This window comes from Chiloscyllium plagiosum, unplaced genomic scaffold (assembly GCF_037043375.1).
Source record: "Chiloscyllium plagiosum isolate Xiang-an unplaced genomic scaffold, Cpla_swu_hap1 HiC_scaffold_23, whole genome shotgun sequence".
NCBI classification, from domain to species: Eukaryota; Metazoa; Chordata; class Chondrichthyes; order Orectolobiformes; family Hemiscylliidae; genus Chiloscyllium; species Chiloscyllium plagiosum.
In genome coordinates this window covers 39,979,531-40,001,251 of record NW_028270161.1, presented here as the reverse complement: position 1 = coordinate 40,001,251, position 21,721 = coordinate 39,979,531, and the positions used below count along the sequence as shown (strand labels likewise).

Sequence of the window (21,721 nt, the reverse complement as noted above, 5' to 3'; positions counted from 1 at the left end):
ACATAGAGTAATACAGATAGATAACACAGAAACAGACCCTTCGGTCTAACTCGTCCATACCAACCAGATATCCTAAATAAAACTAGTTCCATTTGCCCAAATCAGTCTAAACCCTTCCTATTCATACACTCATCCAGATACCTTTTAAATGCTGTAACTGTACTGGCCTCCACCATTTCCTCTGGCAGCTCATTCCATGCACACATCATCCTCTGCGTGAAAAAGTTGCCCCTTAGGTCCCTTTTTATATGTTTCTCCTCTCACCCTAAACTTGGAGTTCTGGACTCCACCATTCTGGGGAAAATACCTTGTCAATTACCGTATCCAAGCCATTTATGATTTTATAAACCTCTATAAGGTCACGCCTCAGCCTCCAATGCTCCAGAGAAAATAGCCCCAGTTAATTCAGCCTCACTCCATAGCTCAAACCCTTCAAACATTCTTGTAAATGTTTTCTGAACTCTTTCAAGTTTCACAACATTATTCCTATAACAAAAAACCAAAATTGCTCACATTATTCCAATCATGGCCTAACCAATGTCCTGTATAGCCACAACATAACCTCCCAACTCCTATACTCAATGCACTGACCAATAAAGACAAACATACCAAATGTTTTCTCCACAATTCTATCTACTTGACACTCCACTTTTGAAGAACTAAGAATCTGCACTCCAAGGTTTCTTTGTTCAGTAACAATCCCCAGGACCCTATAATTAAGTGTCCTGAGTCCTGCCCTGATTTGCCTTTCCAAAAGGCAGCATTTACCTAAATTAAACTCCATCTGCCACTCCTCAGCCCATTGGCCCATCTGACCAAGATCCCATTGTACTCTTGAGGTGACCTTCTTCACTGTCCACTACACGTACAATTTTGGTGTCATCTGCAACTTACTAACCATATCTAAATTCACATCCAAATCATTTCCATAAGTGATAAGCACTGGACCCAGCACCGATCCTAGCTGGTCACAGGCTTCCAACCTGAAAAGCATTCCTCCACTACCTGTATTCTACCTTTGAGCCAGTTCTGTATCTAAATAGCTAGTTCTCCCTCCATTCCGTATGATCTAACTTTGCAAACCAGTCTACCATGAGGAACATTGTTTCCGGATTTTGCCTGTCCTCGGATGCTGCCTGAATTGCTGTGCTCTTCCAGCACCACTGATCCTGATTAAGTACAGTCAACATGGCTTGGTGCATGGGAAATAGTGTCTCATGAACTTGATGGAGTATTTTGAGTAAGTAACAACGAGGCTGGACATGATCTAAATGGACTTCAGTAAGGCATTCGACAATGTTCCTCATGGTAGACTGGTTTGCAAAGTTAGATCACACGGAATGGAGGGAGAACTAGCTATTTAGATACAGAACTGGCTCAAAGGTAGAATACAGGTAGTGGAGGAATGCTTTTCAGGTTGGAAGCCTGTGACCAGCTAGGATCGGTGCTGGGTCCAGTGCTTATCACTTATGGAAATGATTTGGATGTGAATTTAGATATGGTTAGTAAGTTGCAGGTGACACCAAAATTGTACGTGTAGTGGACAGCGAAGAAGGTCACCTCAAGAGTACAATGGGATCTTGGTCAGATGGGCCAATGGGCTGAGGAGTGGCAGATGGAGTTTAATTTAGGTAAATGCTGCCTTTTGGAAAGGCAAATCAGGGCAGGACTCAGGACACTTAATTATAGGGTCCTGGGGATTGTTACTGAACAAAGAAACCTTGGAGTGCAGATTCTTAGTTCTTCAAAAGTGGAGTGTCAGGTAGATAGAATTGTGAAGAAAACATTTGGTATGTTTGTCTTTATTGGTCAGTGCATTGAGTATAGGAGTTGGGAGGTTATGTTGTGGCTATACAGGACATTGGTTAGGCCATGATTGGAATAATGTGAGCAATTTTGGTTTTTGTTATAGGAATAATGTTGTGAAACTTGAAAGAGTTCAGAAAACATTTACAAGAATGTTTGAAGGGTTTGAGCTATGGAGTGAGGCTGAATTAACTGGGGCTATTTTCTCTGGAGCATTGGAGGCTGAGGCGTGACCTTATAGAGGTTTATAAAATCATAAATGGTTTGGATACGGTAATTGACAAGGTATTTTCCCCAGAATGGTGGAGTCCAGAACTCCAAGTTTAGGGTGAGAGGAGAAACATATAAAAAGGGACCTAAGGGGCAACTTTTTCACGCAGAGGATGATGTGTGCATGGAATGAGCTGCCAGAGGAAATGGTGGAGGCCAGTACAGTTACAGCATTTAAAAGGTATCTGGATGAGTGTATGAATAGGAAGGGTTTAGACTGATTTGGGCAAATGCTGGCAAATGGAACTAGTTTTATTTAGGATATCTGGTTGGTATGGACGGGTTAGACCGAAGGGTGCCTGTCCTCGGATGCTGCCTGAATTGCTGTGCTCTTCCAGCACCACTGATCCAGAATCTGGTTTCCAGCATCTGCAGTCATTGTTTTTACCCTGTACTTAATCAGTCCTTGCTTTTCCAAATACATATAAATCCTGTCTGTCAGGATTCTCCCCAACAACTTGCCCTCCACAGATGTCAGGCTCACCAGTCTGAAAGTTCCCTGGCTCTTCCTTACCACCTTTCTTAAATAGTGACACCACGTTAGCCAACCTCCAGTCTTCCAGCACCTCGCCTGTGACTATCAATGAGACAAATATATCCTTTGATCCTCTTGCCAATCAAGAACTTATCTATCTCTGTTTTAAATATACTCAATGAGCTGGCCTCCACAGTCTTCTATGGCAACTGGCCTAATAATCTCTTCCCTAGCTCCCACAGAGTTCTAGGTTACACCTGATCAGGTCCCGGGGATTTATCCACCTTTATGCGTTTGAAGGCATCCAACACATCCTCCTTTGTAATATGGACATTTTTCAAGACGTCGTTATTTATTTCCGTAATTCTCTATCTTCCACTTTCTTCTCCACAGAACCAACTGATGCAAAATACTTGTTTCGTATCTCCCACAGTGCTACACATTTTTTGGATTGTGTGAGTAACCCACACAGACAGAGGGCGAATGTGTAATCTCCACGAGGACAGTCATCAGAGGGTGGAATTGAACCCAGTTCCCTGGCACCAGTACTTAACCACTGTGCCACTCATGCTTTATAAACTACCATTACTGAATTCCTCATGCCCAGCCAACCAATATGCTTCATGTTATCACTGACCAGAAACTTAATAGAATAACCTAAAGTCAAAGGCTATGTATTCTGTGGAAAGTAAATCCAGCTGTTGACTTTTAAATGGTAGAAGAATTTTTGCAAAGGTAAAGTCCACAGTGTGGTGAAATCATTTATATTTGCCTGGGTGAGGGCAGCTATCACATGTTTCGAGGAGCTTGACAACAACCAGGCAAATGTAACCCTTGATTGTATCACCTACAAAATGTACTGCAGCAACTCAGTCAAGTTTTCTCGATAGTTCTTACAAGCATGTAGTCTCCGCCATCCAGAAGAACAGGGGCATGGGAACACAGCCACCTGCGGGAGTTGGATGTGGTGATGAGGCAAGGATCAGGCTGTAATGACATGACTAATTACTATGTACAGAACAGCAGAAGTAAGCTAGAAGGATGTTGCACATAGTTGTGTGTTACTGAACATTGTAGTCTGAGCCATTAAACCTATATGGGAATTTCACGTAAAGTACCAATAAGACAAAAAAATTGATGGTCTATACCCAACAACACTATGGGTGGACGTATACCAGATGGACTGCAGTTTTTTTCAATTCTCCTGGGAATTTGAACATTTCAGGTTGGGTCAGAATGTATTGCCTGTCCCTGAGCTGCCTCCTTGTACTGCTGCAATTCATATACTGTACGTAGGCCCACATTGATGGTAAGGAGGAAACTCCAGGATTTTGACCCAAAAGGAAGGAACAATTAGAACTGAAATGAGAAGGAATTTCTTCAGCCAGCGGGTTCTCAATCTGTGGAACTCAATGCTGCAGAAGCCTGTGGAAGCCATGTCAATGAGCGAATTTAAGACAGATAGTTTCTTGATTAGTAAGGGGATCAAAGGTTATGAGGAAAAGGCATGAGAATGGGTTGAGAAACCTATCAGCCATAATTGCATGGTGGTGCAGACTCAATGGGCCAAATGGCATCATTCTGCTCCTATACCTTATAGTCTTATGGTCAAATTGGGCATGGGTGAGCAGGTTATTGCTAAGCTGATGCTGCTTGATAGCACTTTTGATGACACTTTCCATCGCTTTACAAATGAACAAGACTAGTGGGTTGCTAAGTGGCTGGGTTGGATTTATTCTCCTTTTGTACACAGGACATATCTGGGCAATTTTCCACATTGTTGCATAGATAAGTAACTGCACTGGAATATCTTGCTTAGCAGCGTAGCAAGTCTTCAGCACTATTGCTGGACTGTTGTCAGGCTCCATCGTCTTTGCAGTATCCATTGACTCAGTTTCTTGATATCACATGGGTTGAATGAAATTGGATTAAGACTGGCATCGGTGATGCTGGAGGCCTCTGGACAAGGCCAAAGATGTGACAGCTACTCAACACTTCTAGCTGAAGATTATTTATATCCTTCAACCTTGTCTTTTGCACTAATGTGCTGGTCTCTCCAATCATTGCAGATGGCCTTTCAACACCCCCTTCGGAAGAACAAGTGGTCAATTGATACAGATCAATGTCAAAAACTGTGGCGCTGGACAAGCACATGTTAGGCAGCCTCCAAGGAATAGTCAATGTTTTGGGCATAAGTCCTTCATTAGGAATGTGGGGGTCCCAAGAGGGCTGAGAGATAAACAGGGGAGGAGTGGGTCTCCAACATCTGCAGTCCTCACTTTCTCCTGATACAGACCAACGTCAACACCGCAGGAATGGATTTTATAAGGTTTAATTGACAAACATTAGAGTGGGCTCATCCTATTTTCAGCCTTTTTTTTATTGCGACAATCACGTTTACTCTCAATTTGACATTTTTTTCCCAGTGATAGTGGAATTGAGATGTATCCCCAGTTAAACCCCACCGTCGATTGATCCAAGACTTTAGAATCAGGGTGGCTCTCGGCGAGTGTTCTACGTGATGACGTAATTTTGACGCCAGTTCGGGCGAGACGTTATTTGGGGTCGTGCGCAGGCGCAGTGCCGCTCGGAAGGTGAGGGGTTGGTAGCCGTGATATTGCTGGAAAAGGCTTAAAAAGGCAAGTTGGGGCTATCCGGCGTTTCTGTCTGCTCGGTGTTTTAGTCCTGTTCGTCGAGCGCTGGAGACCGTAACTCAGTTATGGGAGTGCCTGGTGATTTTATTTTTGTTATTACTGAGGGGCCGCTGCAGATTCCCTCCGCAGAGCCGGGGCCGTACTTGTTCTGGGAGAGTGGGTGCCGCCTATGTTACACCCCACGGAACAGCACAGGCGGGCTCTGAGGCCCTGAAGCCATGAAATCTGTTTAACCCCCTTGTCACTTCCCTGATTGTTGATTTTGTTTTTGGGTGAGTGCGACGGGGAGGAGTTGGGGCAATCTCTTTCATCGTCCCCTCCCGTGCAAATGATGCCCTTATTTGGCAACGACTTACTTTTGGGAGCCCGAATGGTAAACCTAGCTGTAGAGTCACGGAAGTTCTCCTGGATTTTTATACGTACTCTTTGAAGCTCCAGTGCTGCCTTACTCGAGGTGTATGCCCGCAGACAAAAGGACTGATTTTTAAAAGTAAATATTTTTTAGGGGAAAACCTACCTGGGCTATATAGTCCTAGCCTATGAGTTGGAACAATAATTGCTCTGCCCAAGTTTTCTGTCCTCTTCCGCCTACCACACCGCATTTAAAGCGTAAACATAAGACATGGGAGTAGAAATTCTGCCCGTCGAGTCTGCTCCGCCATTCAATCATGGCTGACAGGTTTTTCAACCCCATTTTCCCACTTTCCTCCTGTAACTTTTGATCCTCTTGCCAATTAAGAACTTACCTGTCTCTGTTTTCTATATATTCAATGATCTGGTCTTCATGGCCACCACTCTGGCTAAAGAAGTTCCTCCTCCTCTCCATTCTAAAAGGACTTCTCTAAGGCTGTGCACTCAGGTCTTCGTCTCTCCTGCCAAAGGAAACAACTATCCAGGCTGTTCAGTGTTCCCCCTCATCCTTCTAAACTCCAAGGAAAGGCTTTTGCCTGAAATGTCGATTTTTTTTCCTGCTCCTCGCACGCTGCCTGACCTGCTGTGCTTTTCCAGCACCACTCACATCTTGACTCTAATCTCCAGCATCTGCAGTACCTACTTTTGCCTAGTCACAGTCCTCAAACATTCCCCATATTTTAAGCCTTTAATTTCTGGGATCATTCTCATGAACCTCCTCTGGACCTGCTCTAGGGCCAGTACATCTTTCCTTTGGTATGGGTCCCAAAAATGCTGCTGATACATGTACAATGCTTAAATAAATACTGTTGAAAATGTATACACTGCATTAATAAAGCAGATAATTCTAATGTCTGATGTTTATCTTGTGCTTTAGTTAAACTCTAGTTTTTTCATCAACCAGTCTCATACCTACCAGATTGTATTGATCCTTTTCACTAGAAAATTATCCTTTAGTAGATTTTTTTTCTCTTTCAATAGGACTACCTGATAACAAATTTGAGTTTTATTGTAAGTTGTAACCGACTTCCCTGTTTGTTCCACAATGTGTTTTTTTCTTTTATTGTGCTTACTAATATCCAGCCATTTGCCACTGTGAATAATTTGGGTCAAATTTTGCCAATTTTGTAAACTTGATGGAAGTTACAAGGTCTTTTCCAAAGTTTTAAAAGATCCAATTTCTCTAACCTTTCCTCAACTTGAAATCCCTGATGCATGGACCTGCATTTGTTCTTTGCCAAAGACATTAATTGGCACTGATATTATTCCTAACTAATGTTATTTAATGCCTTGACCAATGCCATTCTTAAAACAAAATGTTCTGCTCTACAATAGTGGTGTTTTTCCTTTCTTGTATTTGATCCTCTGGTATCTGAAAGAAATTACCAATTGTAGCCAGTTTTGTTTCATTGCAAGTTGAATAGAAGCTGCAAGGCTGAATTGTGCAGATCCTGGCAGAATAGGACATGATCCCATCAGGATGGGCTGGATTTCAAGCCAAGTTAATCAATCTGTTCTGCCAGTATCCTAAACTTCTAATGCCCTGAGAATTAGAAATAAAATGAGTAGAATTTGCAATCATCATAACTCGTATTCTTTCCGTTATCTTTTACTGTCCTGTACTTTTTTCACCAGTGACAAGTAGGGAAATCTCTTGGTGTAAGTGAAGATTAAGCTCTAATATAAGTTGCATTTTAGATGGAAAGCTATGATAAAATATAAGCAATAGTGTATTTCTCGTCCTCACCTTCTAGTCCACCAGCCTGCAGATTCAACGTGTTAATTTTGGCCATTCTATCAGCTCGATTCTGTCAGCAAGCATGTCTTTCTCTCCATTACCGTTATAGCAGTCTGAAGACGTTATTACTTCTGTGGCACCCTAACCCACTCCTCAATCATATCCAAACCCTTTTTCTCATCACACTTTCCTACGCAAGCACAGATGAAGCAAACCTCCCCTTTATCTCCTCTTTTCAAATTCCTTAAACAGCCCAATCAAAATAACGACTGACTGGTACTATTTTCAATTTGATATTTTGTACTGGTTCATAATACACCTTCCTATGCTTTGAGAAGACCAAACACGATTGGATGATGGTTTTTCAGAATATCTTTATTATGTCAATCTGAATTTCGCACATTGTGGCCTGAATCAGGTCTCAAATCCCAACATTACTGTTTGGGTATAAAGAGGAAGTTTGCGTTTTTGTAGCTCCATTGCTAATATCTACAGTATTGTTAATTGGCTACTACCATTGAATGAACTGAGGAAATTTATCTGAAAACAACAAATGCTGGAGATCACTGTGTTGTCAGACAGCACCCATGGAGAGAGAGCAAGCTAACATTTCGAATCTAGATTACTCTTCAGAGTTGAAGTGAGGTATGGAGGGGACAGTGTTTATGCTATAGTTTTGAGGGGAGTTTTGGGGATAGTGAGTGTAGGGTGCTGATGGAGAAAAGATGTTGATAGTTCAGATTACGTGATCGGAATGTGAGAATGGCAGAACAATGGTGCATCTCTTGCCAAAGTTAAAAATCTCACACCAGGTTATAGTCCAACATGTTTAATTGGAAGCACATTAGCTTTCAGAGCACTGCTCCTTCATCAGGTGGTTGTGGAGGACACAATTGTAAGGCACAGAATTTATAGCAAAAGTTTACAGTGTGATGTAACTGAAATTATACACTAAAAAATACCTTTGATTGTCTGTTGAGTATTTCATCTGTCCGAATACCATGATAGTTTCACTTCTTTCATGTGTAAATCTCAAAACTTATTTTTTTAAAAGTTGCATTCTCAGGTTAACTGTAACAATTGGTGTTAGCGAGACAATATGTTGAAGGTGTTAGCCCCGTGTTCTCTCTCTGTGCCATGATGTTTAGATTGATTCTAATCTGAAAAGTGAGATAGGAGTTTTACATGAATTCATGCAGTTTTTGAGCAAAGTACAAATTCACCCCACAAATGTATATGTATATGTGTGCATGTGGGTCTTTGCGTGTGTCTGTCTGTCTGTCTGGGTTGAGGGGTTGAGTGTGAGAGAGTGTATATGTGTGTGCATGTCCGTGTAGAGTGTCTTAAGTCTGTGAGGGGGTGCATGTGAGTGTCGAAGTATATGTGTGTGTTTCTGGGGGGGGGGGGTTGTGTGTCTGTGAGAGAGAGTGTATATGTGTGCGTGAGTGTAGAGTGCTCTAAGTCTCTGAGAGGATGCATGTGAGAGTGTGGGAATGTGTGTCTGTAAGGGTGTGTGTGTGTGTATATAGTGCAATGGTGGACGTTGCAGGATGCCCTGAGGCATGGTACATTGGGGAAACCGAGCAAAGGCTATAGCAACAGATGAATAGGCAACGCACGGCAATCAACAGACAAGAGTGTTCCCTCCCAGTTGGGGAACACTTCAGCGGTCCAGGACATTCGACCTTGGACCTTCGGGTGACCATTCTCCAAGGTGGACTTCAGGACAGGCAGCAGCGAAAAGTGGCCGAGCAGGGGCTGATAGCTAAGTTCCATACCCATAGGAAGGGTCCCAATCGGGACCTTGGGTTCATGTCACACTACAGGTGACCACCATTGCACCACAGGCACGGATACACGGACATACACACGGATACATGGACACACACGGGCACTCCTATACACGGACACACATATACACAGACACACACACAGACACTCACATACACACTCCCACATTCTCACATGCATCCTCTCAGAGACTTAGACCACTCTACACACACACACATATACACTCGCTCTCACAGACATGCACAACCCCTGACCCCAGACACTCTCACATGCACCCCCCCACAGACTTAAGACACTCTACACTCAAATACACATACACTCTCTCTCACACTCTCAACCCCCCCCAAATCAGACAGACAAACACACATGCACACATACACATATACATCTGTGGGGTGAATTTGTACTTGCAGAGTTACATTGTACTTTGCTCAAAAACTGTATGCATTCATGTAAAACTCAGTTATCTCACTTTTTCGATTAGAATCAATCTAAACATCATGGCACAAACAGAGAACATGGGGCTAACACCTTCAACATATTGTCTAGCTAACACCAATTGTTACAGTTAACCTGAGAATGCAACTTTTTTAAAAAAAAGTTATTTACACATGAAAGAAGTGAAACAATCATGGTATTTGGACAGATGAAAGACTCAACAGATAATCAAGGTATTTTTCAATGTATAATTTCAGTTACATCACACTGTAAACTTTTGCTATAAATTCTGTGCCTTACAATTGTGTCCTCCTTCCAATTAAACCTGTTGGAATATAACCTGGAGTTGTGTGATTTTTAACTTTGTATACCCCAGTCCAACATTGACATCTCCAAATCGTATCTCTTGCCAGACTTGAAAGGATAGACAGTCCCACTGGGATTGGGGTGGGATCTATTTGCTACTGGTATAGACCTGAAATGTTTCCCTGTTAGCTCAGTCCTGGTATATCCATTCCTGATCTGCAATGTCTCAAACATAGTAACATCTTCCAACTCACCCCATGTGAAATCGTCTCACTAACTGGTTTCACATAGCCCGTTCAATGGTCAAATAGATATTTACAAAATAACCTCTTTAGAGATGTTATTACATATTTCTGGAGAAGGTGGAGCTTGGATCCAGGCCCATGGTTCAGAGCTGGGAACACTACCACAGCCCTAACCAATCATTTTTTAAAATGATTACGGTATCTTTCCAATCAAGCTGTTTAGAGATGTTATTATACTCCACTGGAGCAGGTGGGACTTGAACCTGGGTGGGGACCTATCATCACAGCACACCCTAATCCTACTGCATTTCATATTCTAAGGTGCTCTCATATCCAAGGCCTGAGTCTGCTTAGTTTCTAAGATCAGACAAGATCTGGCGTTTTCAGACTAGTATGGCTGTAGGCTATCCAGAAGAATAAATCCAATAATTGGATTAGCCACACCTGATCAAAATATGCAAATTTGGCAAAATTGCACAAGATTTCAATTGCATTGAACTGATGAAATAAATAGGAGTTTCAACATGTACTGTTCGTAAACATCTTGAAGATCTTTAGGATTTTTCTGACTTGCTGAGCAATTCCACTATAAATTTCCTTTCCACATAAATATGAGCATTGAAGACTGAGGGGTGACCTTGTAGAGGTTTATAAAAGCATAAGGGGCATGGATAGGGTAAATAGACAAAGTATTTTCCCTGGGGTAGAGGAGTCTAAAACTAGAGAGCATAGGTTTAGGGTGAGACGGGAAAGATTTAAAAGGGACCTAAGGGGCAAGTTTGTCACGCAGAGGATGGTCCACATATGGAATGAGCTGCCAGAGGAAGTGGTGGAGGCTGGTACATTTACAACGTTTAAAAGGCATCTGGATAGATATATGAATAGGAAGGTTTCGATGGATATGAACCAAATGCTGGCAAGTGGAACTAGATTTATTTAGGATATCTAGTCAGCATGATCAAATTGGACCATAGAGTCATTTTCCATGTTTTACATCTATATGGCTCTAGTTTGCTTCAATGGACATCAACACAAATAAGTAAACAGTTATTTTTATATCATAAAATCTCTCCAGGAATAACTTACTTGAGGTATAGATATTTTCATCATCTTGATTGACCTTTCCACAAGATTTAAGCCTCTGGACTTATGAGTTGAATTACTCAAAAGTTAATTGCCAGTGCTTGCTTTTGTTCGATTTTGTAGTCTTTAAACAACACACAAGAACTCTTAAAGTGCTATGGTAGTGTCCCTATTTCTTAGCCATGAGGCCTGGGTTTGGCCAACCGATCCATATGTACATTACAATATCTCTGAATAGGTTGGTTAGGAAAATATCTTTAAGTAACACATATCTGCACTTCAGCAAAAGAATAATATTGTGTAGATTAAGGAGGAAATGCCAACCTTGTGATGCATAAGATTTTGGGGTCAGAGAAATTAAGAATTTTGAAGAGGATTTGTTTTGCTGGGATAGGTTACGGAGTCAGAAATAGCAAAGACATTTTGGTAATGTATAGATGAGAATTAATTTTAAATTTAACACACTGGAGAACAGAGAGCATCTGTGTGCACAGGGTTGATGGACAAGCAGGGTAACTTGTGCAAAAGAATGTGGGAAACTGTTTTAATGAGCTGAAATTTATAAAGATCAAGACTAGCCAGGTCAGTATGTGAACAAGAGGCTGATGTGTGGCTGATGGCACTTGTGCTGGAGAAAATAGGTCAACTAAGGACTTTAATACATTGTTGAAGATGTGCCAACTAGATTCAACTTGAAAAAGTGTCAAAGGAGGGGGATAGAATTTATAGTGAAAGACAAAAATGGTAGCTTAAATCATTCCAATAGCAGAATGTTGGACAATCTATCTGTTAATGTGGAGGTATTGCTGGATGCATCAAAATTTTATTAAAGCAGACTCAAAGACTGCAGATAATTTTGCTGAGAAGTTACTTCTGTTTGAGGTTTATGAGAGAGCCAAGATTTAATCTCTAAGGAGTACCTGAAGTCAGTGTAAGGATGTGACGACAAAAGCCATTGGTTGAAATGCTTTTCTAACTATTGAAAAGGTCAAAAATAGTCCAACATAATGAAGGCAGTTCTACTGAGCTTGCAACAGGGAAACATTAGACATGAAGGTGAAATCACGATAGTCTTACCAGACCATAGAGCTGCTGTCTCATTAGAGATAGACAACTGGTGATGGTTTAATCTGAGGGTCACCATGTCTCAAGCAAGGGGAGAGGTTGAGAAGGAGAATTCTTCATGGTAACTTCAGCCAACTGAGCTAAGGACAGTAGTGTGAAAAGTTGCAGTTTGGTGGTGGGGGATAGTGCGCCATCTTAAAGAACATTGATCATGACTTTTATTGGACCAATTTGATGCTTTGAGAGTGAGAGAAATCTGCTTCAAAAAATTAAAATAGGATTGTTCTGTTTAGAGAATCCAAACTTTGATAGTGATTCCAGATTTACTCACTGTAAACTTGGGGGGGGGGGGGAAAAGGACTTTCTTTTAGAATCTTTGTTATTTTAAAGTGTCAAAAGGACCTGTTTATTTTGCCACATGGCTTTCTGCCTTCTACTGTGTTGCCCTGGCAAATATCTTTTTTTATTCTCAACATTTTTACATTAATTTTTACATTTACATTTTAACATTTTTGGTTAATTGAAAAGTGTTTGAATAAATCTTTTGTATTCTGCTGGATTGTTCAAGGCATTATATTGGATTTTAAGCTGTAGACTTGGATAATCTCTGGATGGTTCTTGACCCCTGGGAATGAAACGATTTCTCTTGGTTAGAAGGAACTTATTTAATATAGCTTCAGGAAAATATTAGCAGGTCGAAAAGAAAATCAGAGGTCATAAGCTGTGCTGCCAACCCATGGGCTCAGCTGCACTAGGTTAGTACATAACTGATTTTGGTCCACAGATTATGTGCAAAATTGTCTCAAGTTCATCTCTGCTACTACTAGCATTTTCAGTTTGAATTGTTACTGTTGTTAGAAGCAAATTAATTTGCTGATTGGGTCTCAAACTGCAATACCTCATTGAGACACAATATTCATGTTTATTTCATGAGCTCACATACTGCTCAGCATCATACATAGGTATATATTAGATTCCCTAAAGTGTGGAAACAGGCCATTTGGTCCAAAAGCCCACACCGACCCTCTGAAGAGTCGGTGTTTGGTCCAACGAGCCCATCCAGACCCATTTCCCAACATTTACTCCTGACTAATGCACCTAACACTATGGGCAATTTAGCATGTCCAATTCACCTGGCCTCCACATCTTTGTACTGTGGGAGGAAACCGGAGCACCCGGAGGAAACCGGAGCACCCAGAGGAAACCCACGCAGACACTGGGAGAATGCAAACTCCACACAGACAGTTGCCTGAGGCTGGAATTGAACCCAGGTCCCTGGTGCTGTGAGGCAGCAGTACTGACCACTGAGCAATCATGCCACCCAAATGTATTGATAGGAAAGAGCATGACTAGGGACTATCAATAAAAGATAGTCACCAAGAAATCTAAGACGGAATTTAGAAGAAACAGTGTAATAATGTCAAATTTACTACCATGGTCAAGGGTTGAAGTAAAAGATATACCTGCATTTAAAAGAAGCAGAGCAAGTATGTGAGAGAGAAGAAAGGGCCCTTGTGGTGCTGTGATAGTATTTCTTACTCTGCTCCAGCAGTATGGTATAACTTATATAAACAGCATGATTTTAAAAATATCGGAGGGAAAGTGGAAAAGGGTGTTAGATTGTTGTCCTGAGGTGAGGAAAAATGGATAGAGGATCAAGTGGAGCATAAAAGCTTGTCTGCAGTCCCTTGCTTCATCAAGCAATAAAGGCCATTTTAAACATTTGAAGATCTCCATCTAATGAAGCTAATGGCTCGTTTCTGTGACAAATGTCTTAAGTAATTACATCTAATCTTTTGCACTGGATTTTAGCCTTAATACCTCTACAAACTTTCTAAGAATGGGGGAAAGCAATATTTTTGTCCTCAGCGTTTTGTAAGAAATATACGCAAAATCAATGAAACTTGGTATACATATAGGGCACAGACCAAGGAAGATTTGATTAGTTTTTGGTGAAGATTGAGATCCTGATTTTTTTTAAAAAGAACTCATTAACATTGGGAGAAAGAAACAATTGACACTTTATAGAATGTTGATCATTTTAGAACGTTTTGGATTGTCTCAGCCGCTTTGATGCGAATTTGTTAGAGATGTCAAAATGTGAAGACAGCTTTCAGAGCAGCTTATTGGATGTAGATTGTTGTGAAGCCTCTGTGATGAAAGCTCTCAGTTATTTTAGATTTTCATTACAGAGCATTAACCAGGCAGGAAAAAATCTCAAGGAATAGCTATGTCAATATAATAACACAGCATGGCAGAGGTATGCACTCTACTGAATGTCCTCATCAATTGTTTAAAAGTGTCATCCAATAAATAACTTGGAAATAAAATGGAAATATGTATTGTTGATAAATTACTAAGTCATATTTTAAATGAAGAATTGATTCTAATATATATTGTGCTATTGTGGTTTCTCCTGGTAGGTGTCATCAAGTAAAATGACATTGCAGTGGGTTGCTGTTGCATCTTTCTTGTATGCAGAAATAGGTTTCATTTTGTTCCTATGTCTACCGTTCATCTCCCCTCGAAGGTAGGTTTGCCGAACAAGATTGATTTATGATGTTATGATGTGATTTGTTCTCTAGTTCAGAATTATCGGAATTCACACAAGTACATGGTGTTGACATTAGTAGACCTGTGGCATATAAATATATTACAAAATAGAGACCAAAAAGTTTTTAAAAACACTTCTAATTAAGAGCTGAAAGAATGAATCAACAAGAATTCATATTTTATGTCTTCTACTGTGACAAACAGACTACAGGCCCTATTGACTAAATTCTTTATGGAGGCAAGTTAACGTCTAAACTGCAGAACAGAGCATTCCACTTCTACAGTTATCATAACTGGAAAGAATCCACTTCAGAAATATGCAATTCACATTCTTTAAGTGGACATTCACTTCTTCCAGAGTAAGTGTAAAGTGATTCTTCTCTCCTGAGGTTTGCTTCAATCCTTTTCTTAATCAGGCAAATTATAACCACTGAACTTACCTTCTCAATGAGAGTTTTCTGGGCGATTATCTCTCCAGCACAAGCTAAATAAATCTTCTAGCCTCTGTTTAACTCCTTATGAATTTGGTCTTTTTAATCCAAATGCAAGCTCCCAAATGCATTCCTTTGCAGTGAACCACCGAGAATTTCCAGCTCTAGTTGCTCTCTATCTCCAAGGTTCTGGCAGACAGCCTCTGTCTGAGAGTTCTGGGGATTTATTAGAAACCTTTCTCCATTCAAAGCCTATCCCAATGGTACCATGAATCACATGGATTTTGTATCCAGAAAGAAATACTGCTTAACTATTCCTGAAATCTCAACTGTCTTGAAAGTAAATAGAGAGCAAAAAACATTGTTGTTTACAACCTCTCATTCTCAACCTGGCTCGGATGTTGGAGGCTACTATTTTAACCAGTGTAAAACTCAAATGATGCTGCCATTATATTCATATGTGAGCATTGTACATCATCATCCCTGCAAACAATCTGGGTCTTCATGTAACTTTAATTGCCCCTCTCCAGACCTGTTGGCAGACAGACTTGAAATGGTCATGTGGTCCCCTTCATTTCACCCTAAATTAGAGACAGTCCAAAAACATAAGAATCCTTTAATCTCATAATTGTAACAGTTTTCAGCTGTGAATTTAGTTTCCAGCAAACTCATCAAATTAGTTTTATTTTTCTTTTATTACTGCCTTTCCATGTAAAATCTGCCCTCCAAAGATAGTTGTCTGTTGTACAGACATTTTATCTATTGTCATGGAGTCTTGATTCTACCTCAGATGATATCAGACTGATCAGTAAGCCAGGTACAGATGATGAAATATTAGCTCTTAAATAGTAACCCCTTACTAACTTCACAATCTTGACACTTCTTGATGAGTAGAAAATTCCTCTTACAAAATTTTGGGTGGACTAAAACCGTTGTCTTTAACAACAGCTAAATGTGCCATTCTGTAGCCATTAGTTAACCAAAAGGACTAGCCACACTACCATACATCAGGAGCATCTCGGAACTGACAGCCAGACTACTGCGACCCCTAGGACTCATAACGGCACACAAACCAACAGCCACGCTCAGACAACAACTCACCAAAACGAAGGACCCGATACCCAACATGAGCAAAACTAGTGTAGTGTACAAAAATACCATGCAAGGACTGCACAAAACACTATATAGGACAAACAGGAAGACAGCTAACAATCCGCATACATGAACATCAACTAGCCACGAAACGACACGACCAGCTATCCCTAGTAGCCACACACGCAGACAACAAGCAACATGAATTCGACTGGGACAACACCACCATTATAGGGCAAGCCAGACAGAGAACAGCCAGGGAATTCCTAGAGGCATGGCATTCATCCACAAACTCCATCAATAAACACATCGACCTGGACCCAATATACCAACCACTACAGCGGACAGCTGAAACTGACAACCGGAAGTGGCAGGGACAGACCACTATAAACACCGGAGGAAACATCAAAGAAGCGCTTCGCAGGAGGCTCCCAAGCACTGATGATGTCGCCTAGCCAGGGGACGAAACGTTTGCAACAAAAACTTCCAGCTCGGCGAACAGAACCACAACAATTAGTTTTATCCCTCTATCTTGCAACAGGTTAAACCAGGCTGTTTGCAACCTTGTTGCTGTATTTGCAGTATGTAAACAAGCAACCAGTCAACAGCTTCATCACCAAGACTTTGATCTTCATAATGTTACCCCACCCTGACCCTATTTAGCTCACCTACTACTGAACTGTCATTAATGATTTTGTTATCTCTCAATTTGATTAGATTACTTACAGTGTGGAAACAGGCCCTTCGGCCCAACAAGTCCACACCGACCTACCAAAGCACACCCACCCAAATCCGTTCCCCTAGATTTACCCCTGCACCTAACACTACGGGCAATTTAGCATGGCCAGTTCAACTAACCTGCACATTTTTGGACCGTGGGAGGAAACCGGAGCACCCGGAGAAAACCCACACAGACACGGGGAGAATGTGCAAACTCCACACAGTCAGTCGCCTGAGGTGGGAATTGAATCCGGGTCTCTGGCGCTGTGAGGCAGCAGTGCTAACCACACAAAAGGTTGACTCGAGGGATGACTCCCAATAGATCGCAGCAAGGTAGCTGCTCTGCTACTTACGAAACCCTGAGCCAGATTTGATTTATAATGCTCTTCTGACTGGCATCCCATCTTCTACCCCATGAACCCATAATCTGATCCAAAATTCTGCTGCCCATGTCCTAACTTTCATTTAGTCAATTCACTCATCAGCTCTGTGATCCCTGATCTGTGTTGTTTTAAGATCCAGCAAAGCCTTGATTTAACATTTTTATGTACATTTTAAATTCCGCCTTAGTTATAACTTCCTCCAGCCTCCAAACCATTAAGATTTATCCATGCTTCCAATTACTTTGACTTTTTATGCAACCACTGTTGGCACCTATGCCTTTAGCTGTCTTTGCACTAAGGTTTTGTTGTGATTTCAAGATTAAACCTCATTGTTCTTGACCTTTACACTCCTTAGAACCTACCTTTTTGACCAAATTGTTGATGACCTATCCTGAGATCTCTTTACGTGATTCAGTGTCAAATCTGTTAAAATAATCAAAATGTACTTGAATAGCCATTTTTAAAAATTCTATTGAAAAGCTCATTAATCGTGTAAAAGTAAACAAGCTGACTGGCCAACTGTATAAACAACCCATACTGCGCAGAATTTATTAAGGGCATTCAAACAAATTTATATATCCTGACCAATTATGTAAACCCATTCTTCTGAACGGTATCTTCAGAAACTTTGAAATAGCCACATGATTGAACTGTTTTTCGAGGAAAAAGTATAAACAGAGGGGACATTTTACACAGTAGCTCCAATTTCAAACTAGACAAATCTTTGAATATTATACAATAGTGTAATATTTTATCCAGTTTTATCCTAATGCATCTGATGACTTCCATTTTGACAATGCAATTTTTATGCTGTTTACAGGAAATCCCTGATTCATGTTCTGACCACTAGCGCAGCAGATCAGGCAGCATTTCTGATGATTTTCCTGCTTCTCGGATGCTGCCTGACTGCTGTGTTTTTCCAACACCACTCTAATCTTGACTCTAATCTCCAGCATCTGCAGTACCCAGTTTCGACACTATTTTTAAAGCCCACTTAATGCCCTTGAGTCACGCTTTAGACTGGGCAAGTCTGACCCCAATCTACAAATTATGAAAATAATGTAAAGGTTCTTGAGAAGGTGCAAAAATAATTTGCAAAGCTGATGACATAATTGAATAACCTGCAATAAATAATAAAGAAAATGACTCTCTTCTCCAGAAAAGGTGAGGTTGAAGGGTAACCCAGTGAAGGTCGTTTAAAATTGTGAAGTAGTTTGATAGAATCAACCTAGTAATTCCCTTTTTGAGGAATCCAGAACTAGTAGTTAAAAATATGAGATTGTCATCAATAAATCTTATATGTAATTCAGTGGACTCTTTTCCCAGCAATTGGTTACAATTGGAACTTGCTAGTGCGCAGACTGATTGGTATGAATGACATAGGTGACTTTAAGGTAAAGCCAAGTCAACACATGAAGGAAAAAGGAACAGTGGATGTCCTGATATGGTGGAAGGTGGTTCATTTAGATTAAATGACTTCTTTCAGTCCTGTGAATTCCAATGAACAATCAAAGACCTTTTTAATAATGTCTCCTCATTCTTTTGGTTATGATCTTAAATTTAAATTGTGATTTGTATTTGTGTTTCAGATGGTTAAAAGTTTTCAATTTCCGTTTGTGGGAGAAAATTGCTACCTACTGGAATAGAGCATTTCTCACTATAATTGTAGTGTTGGTTGTCTTGTTTTTTGGTAAGTAGACATGCACGTTTCCTCAGGATATTTTGAAAGCAGTTATAAGGTGTGCTGAAGCAAAATATTTTAGATTTTCCCTTTAAGATCTGGCTTGATACTATCTGTCTTATAGAGTTTCGGAACTACATATATTTATTTTCCTATTAATTTTCATGTATCGAGATTGCTTTTGCTAGCAGATCGATTTTTTGTTTTCTAATTCAAGATTTAGCCACCATTGAGCTAGCAACACTAAAAGCAAATCTCTAACCAAAAATATTCAAACAAAGAAAACTTGCAAATAAGAAATATATGTGCAAGAAGGATTTACTTGCCTCAGTCAGGTGTTCCATCTGCAATTAAGTGACCTTACGCATCAAGGATTTGAGTACTTGGCTTTCAAAATACTATGAAAAATCCATTACCACAAGGGTATTATAGGGAGATTGGTGGAGTACATGAATGCTCAACAACCTTCGTACTCCAGGAAATATGGAGGAATACAGAAGTGAGTATGGATGTGATGTTTTTATTTATTCATTTAGGACAGAAATGAGAAATGTCTTCATTTAGAGAGTTGCGGACCTTTATAATGTTTCGTACAATCAAGGAAACTGTGGATGCTCAGTTATTAAGTATATTACGGGAAATAGCAGTGTTATCAGTAATCCAGGGGCAAAGGATAATACTCAGGGGGATGTGGATTTAAATCTCATTATTGTAGCTGGTGGAATTTAAATTCATTTGATTAATAAATATGGAATTGAAAGTAATTATGACCATAAAGGTCGTTAGGTTTAGCAAAGGAGATCTGCCAACCGTGCCTGATGTGATGCCAGAATGTTGTTGAACTGCCTTCTGAATTAGCCTCTCAAGCCAGACAATTCTTTATCTGTGTCAGTAAACTATCCCCAATTCTATGCACTTTAATTTTACATGCAAATTTCTTATGTGGGACCTTATCGAAAGCCTGCTGAAAGTTGAATTAAACCACATTCACTGACTCACCCATATCAACTCCACCAGTTAAATCCTCAAAAAAAATCTACTAGATTTGTCAAGCATAATTTCCCTCATAAATCCATGCTGACTCTGTCCAATCCTGTCACTTTTCTAAGTGTTGTGCTATTAAATCTTTTATAATGGACTTTAGCATTTTTCCTACTTGCATCGTCACAATTAACCCCAAAGCAGTGTTTTCCTTCTGCTTGGCGTAGCAGTGCCAGTGATTAGTAAACTATAAAGTTGCATGAGCTGGAAATGTGTTGCTGGAAAAGCGCAGCAGCTCAATTTGAAAGGTTGCAGAAAAGATTTGCAAGGATGTTATTGGATTTGGAGGATTTAAGTTATAGGGAGAGGCTGAATAGTCTGGGGTTATTTTCCTTGGAATGTCTGAGGTTGAGGGGTGATCTTTCAGAGGTTTATAATATCATGTGGAGTATGGATAGTGTTAAAGGCCAAGGTCTTTTTCCCAGGGTAGCAGAGTCCAAAAAATAAAGGGCAAAAGTTTAAGGTGAGAGAGGAAAGACATAAAAGAGACCTATGGCAATTTTTTATGCAGAGGATGGTGCATGTTTGGAATGAACTGCCAGAGAACTGGTGGAGGCTGTTACAATTACAGCAATTAAAAGGCATCTGGATCGGTACATGAAAAGGAAGGTTTAAAGTGGATGATCTTGTACTTCCCTATACTGAGCTTCTCCAACCACCATTGTGCTTGCTATCAGGTTAGATAGCCTGGTGAGTAGAGTAAGTGGAGAAAGTGAGGTCTGCAGATGCTGGAGATCAGAGCTGGAAATGTGTTGCTGGAAAAGCGCAGCAGGTCAGGCAGCATCCACGGAACAGGAGAATCGACGTTTCGGGCATAAGCCTGAAAGGTGAGAGAGGAAGAAGGGCTTTCCTGAAGAAGGGCTTATGCCCGAAACGTCGATTCTCCTGTTCCCTGGATGCTGCCTGACCTGCTGCGCTTTTCCAGCAACACATTTCCAGTAGTGTAAGTGGGAACAGTATCCTGTTGGAACTGTCTGCTTTTCATTACTTACTAGGCCCTATGACTTGGTGTTGTCAGGAAACTTCAACAAATCATTCTCTATTCCTTCAATTAAAAAGCTGACACATTAGGACCTAGGTCCCTGTGAGACATATACTGCCAAATAAAGCGCATATCACTATACTTCATCTCCTCACTACTAACCAATTTCCTACTGATGTGAAAATATAGTGTTTAAATGTGTGGAACATTAGGTAATGGCTTCTGAAGATCCACACAAATAATATAACCACTCCCTTTTCTACCAATTTTGGGAACAGAATTGTCCACTTAAAACTACATTCCAAGACAAATCCGTTCAATATAAATAGTTACTTGGCAGTATAGAATCTGAATATTGCTCATAGCTGCATATATTGACATGCAGGGATTTGTCTTCTGCAGGAGAAAAGAACGTGCAAAATGAAAACCTTTGTACAAACTTTCACCTTAGAAAGAGTAGGCTAGAACCTAGAAAATGTTGGAAAATTAGAACCAATGTATTTATTATTTCAGCAGCCTCTTCTTTTAAAATCCTATAAAGAAGTCCATTCAGACC

The 21,721-nt window shown here is 40.5% G+C and overlaps 1 protein-coding gene across 1 annotated transcript in view; it reads left to right on the top strand.

The window, feature by feature from the left end:
• Positions 1-5,126: 5,126 nt before the first annotated feature.
• The window catches only part of bcap29 (B cell receptor associated protein 29), a 53,508-nt gene continuing 36,913 nt past the window's right edge, over positions 5,127-21,721 (top strand). The window contains exons 1-3 of the mRNA XM_087999549.1: positions 5,127-5,190; positions 14,706-14,812; positions 19,051-19,151. Of these exons, the coding sequence (XP_087855675.1) occupies positions 14,721-14,812; positions 19,051-19,151 (193 nt within the window). The 5' untranslated portion in view covers positions 5,127-5,190; positions 14,706-14,720. The remainder of the gene's footprint in view (positions 5,191-14,705; positions 14,813-19,050; positions 19,152-21,721) is intronic.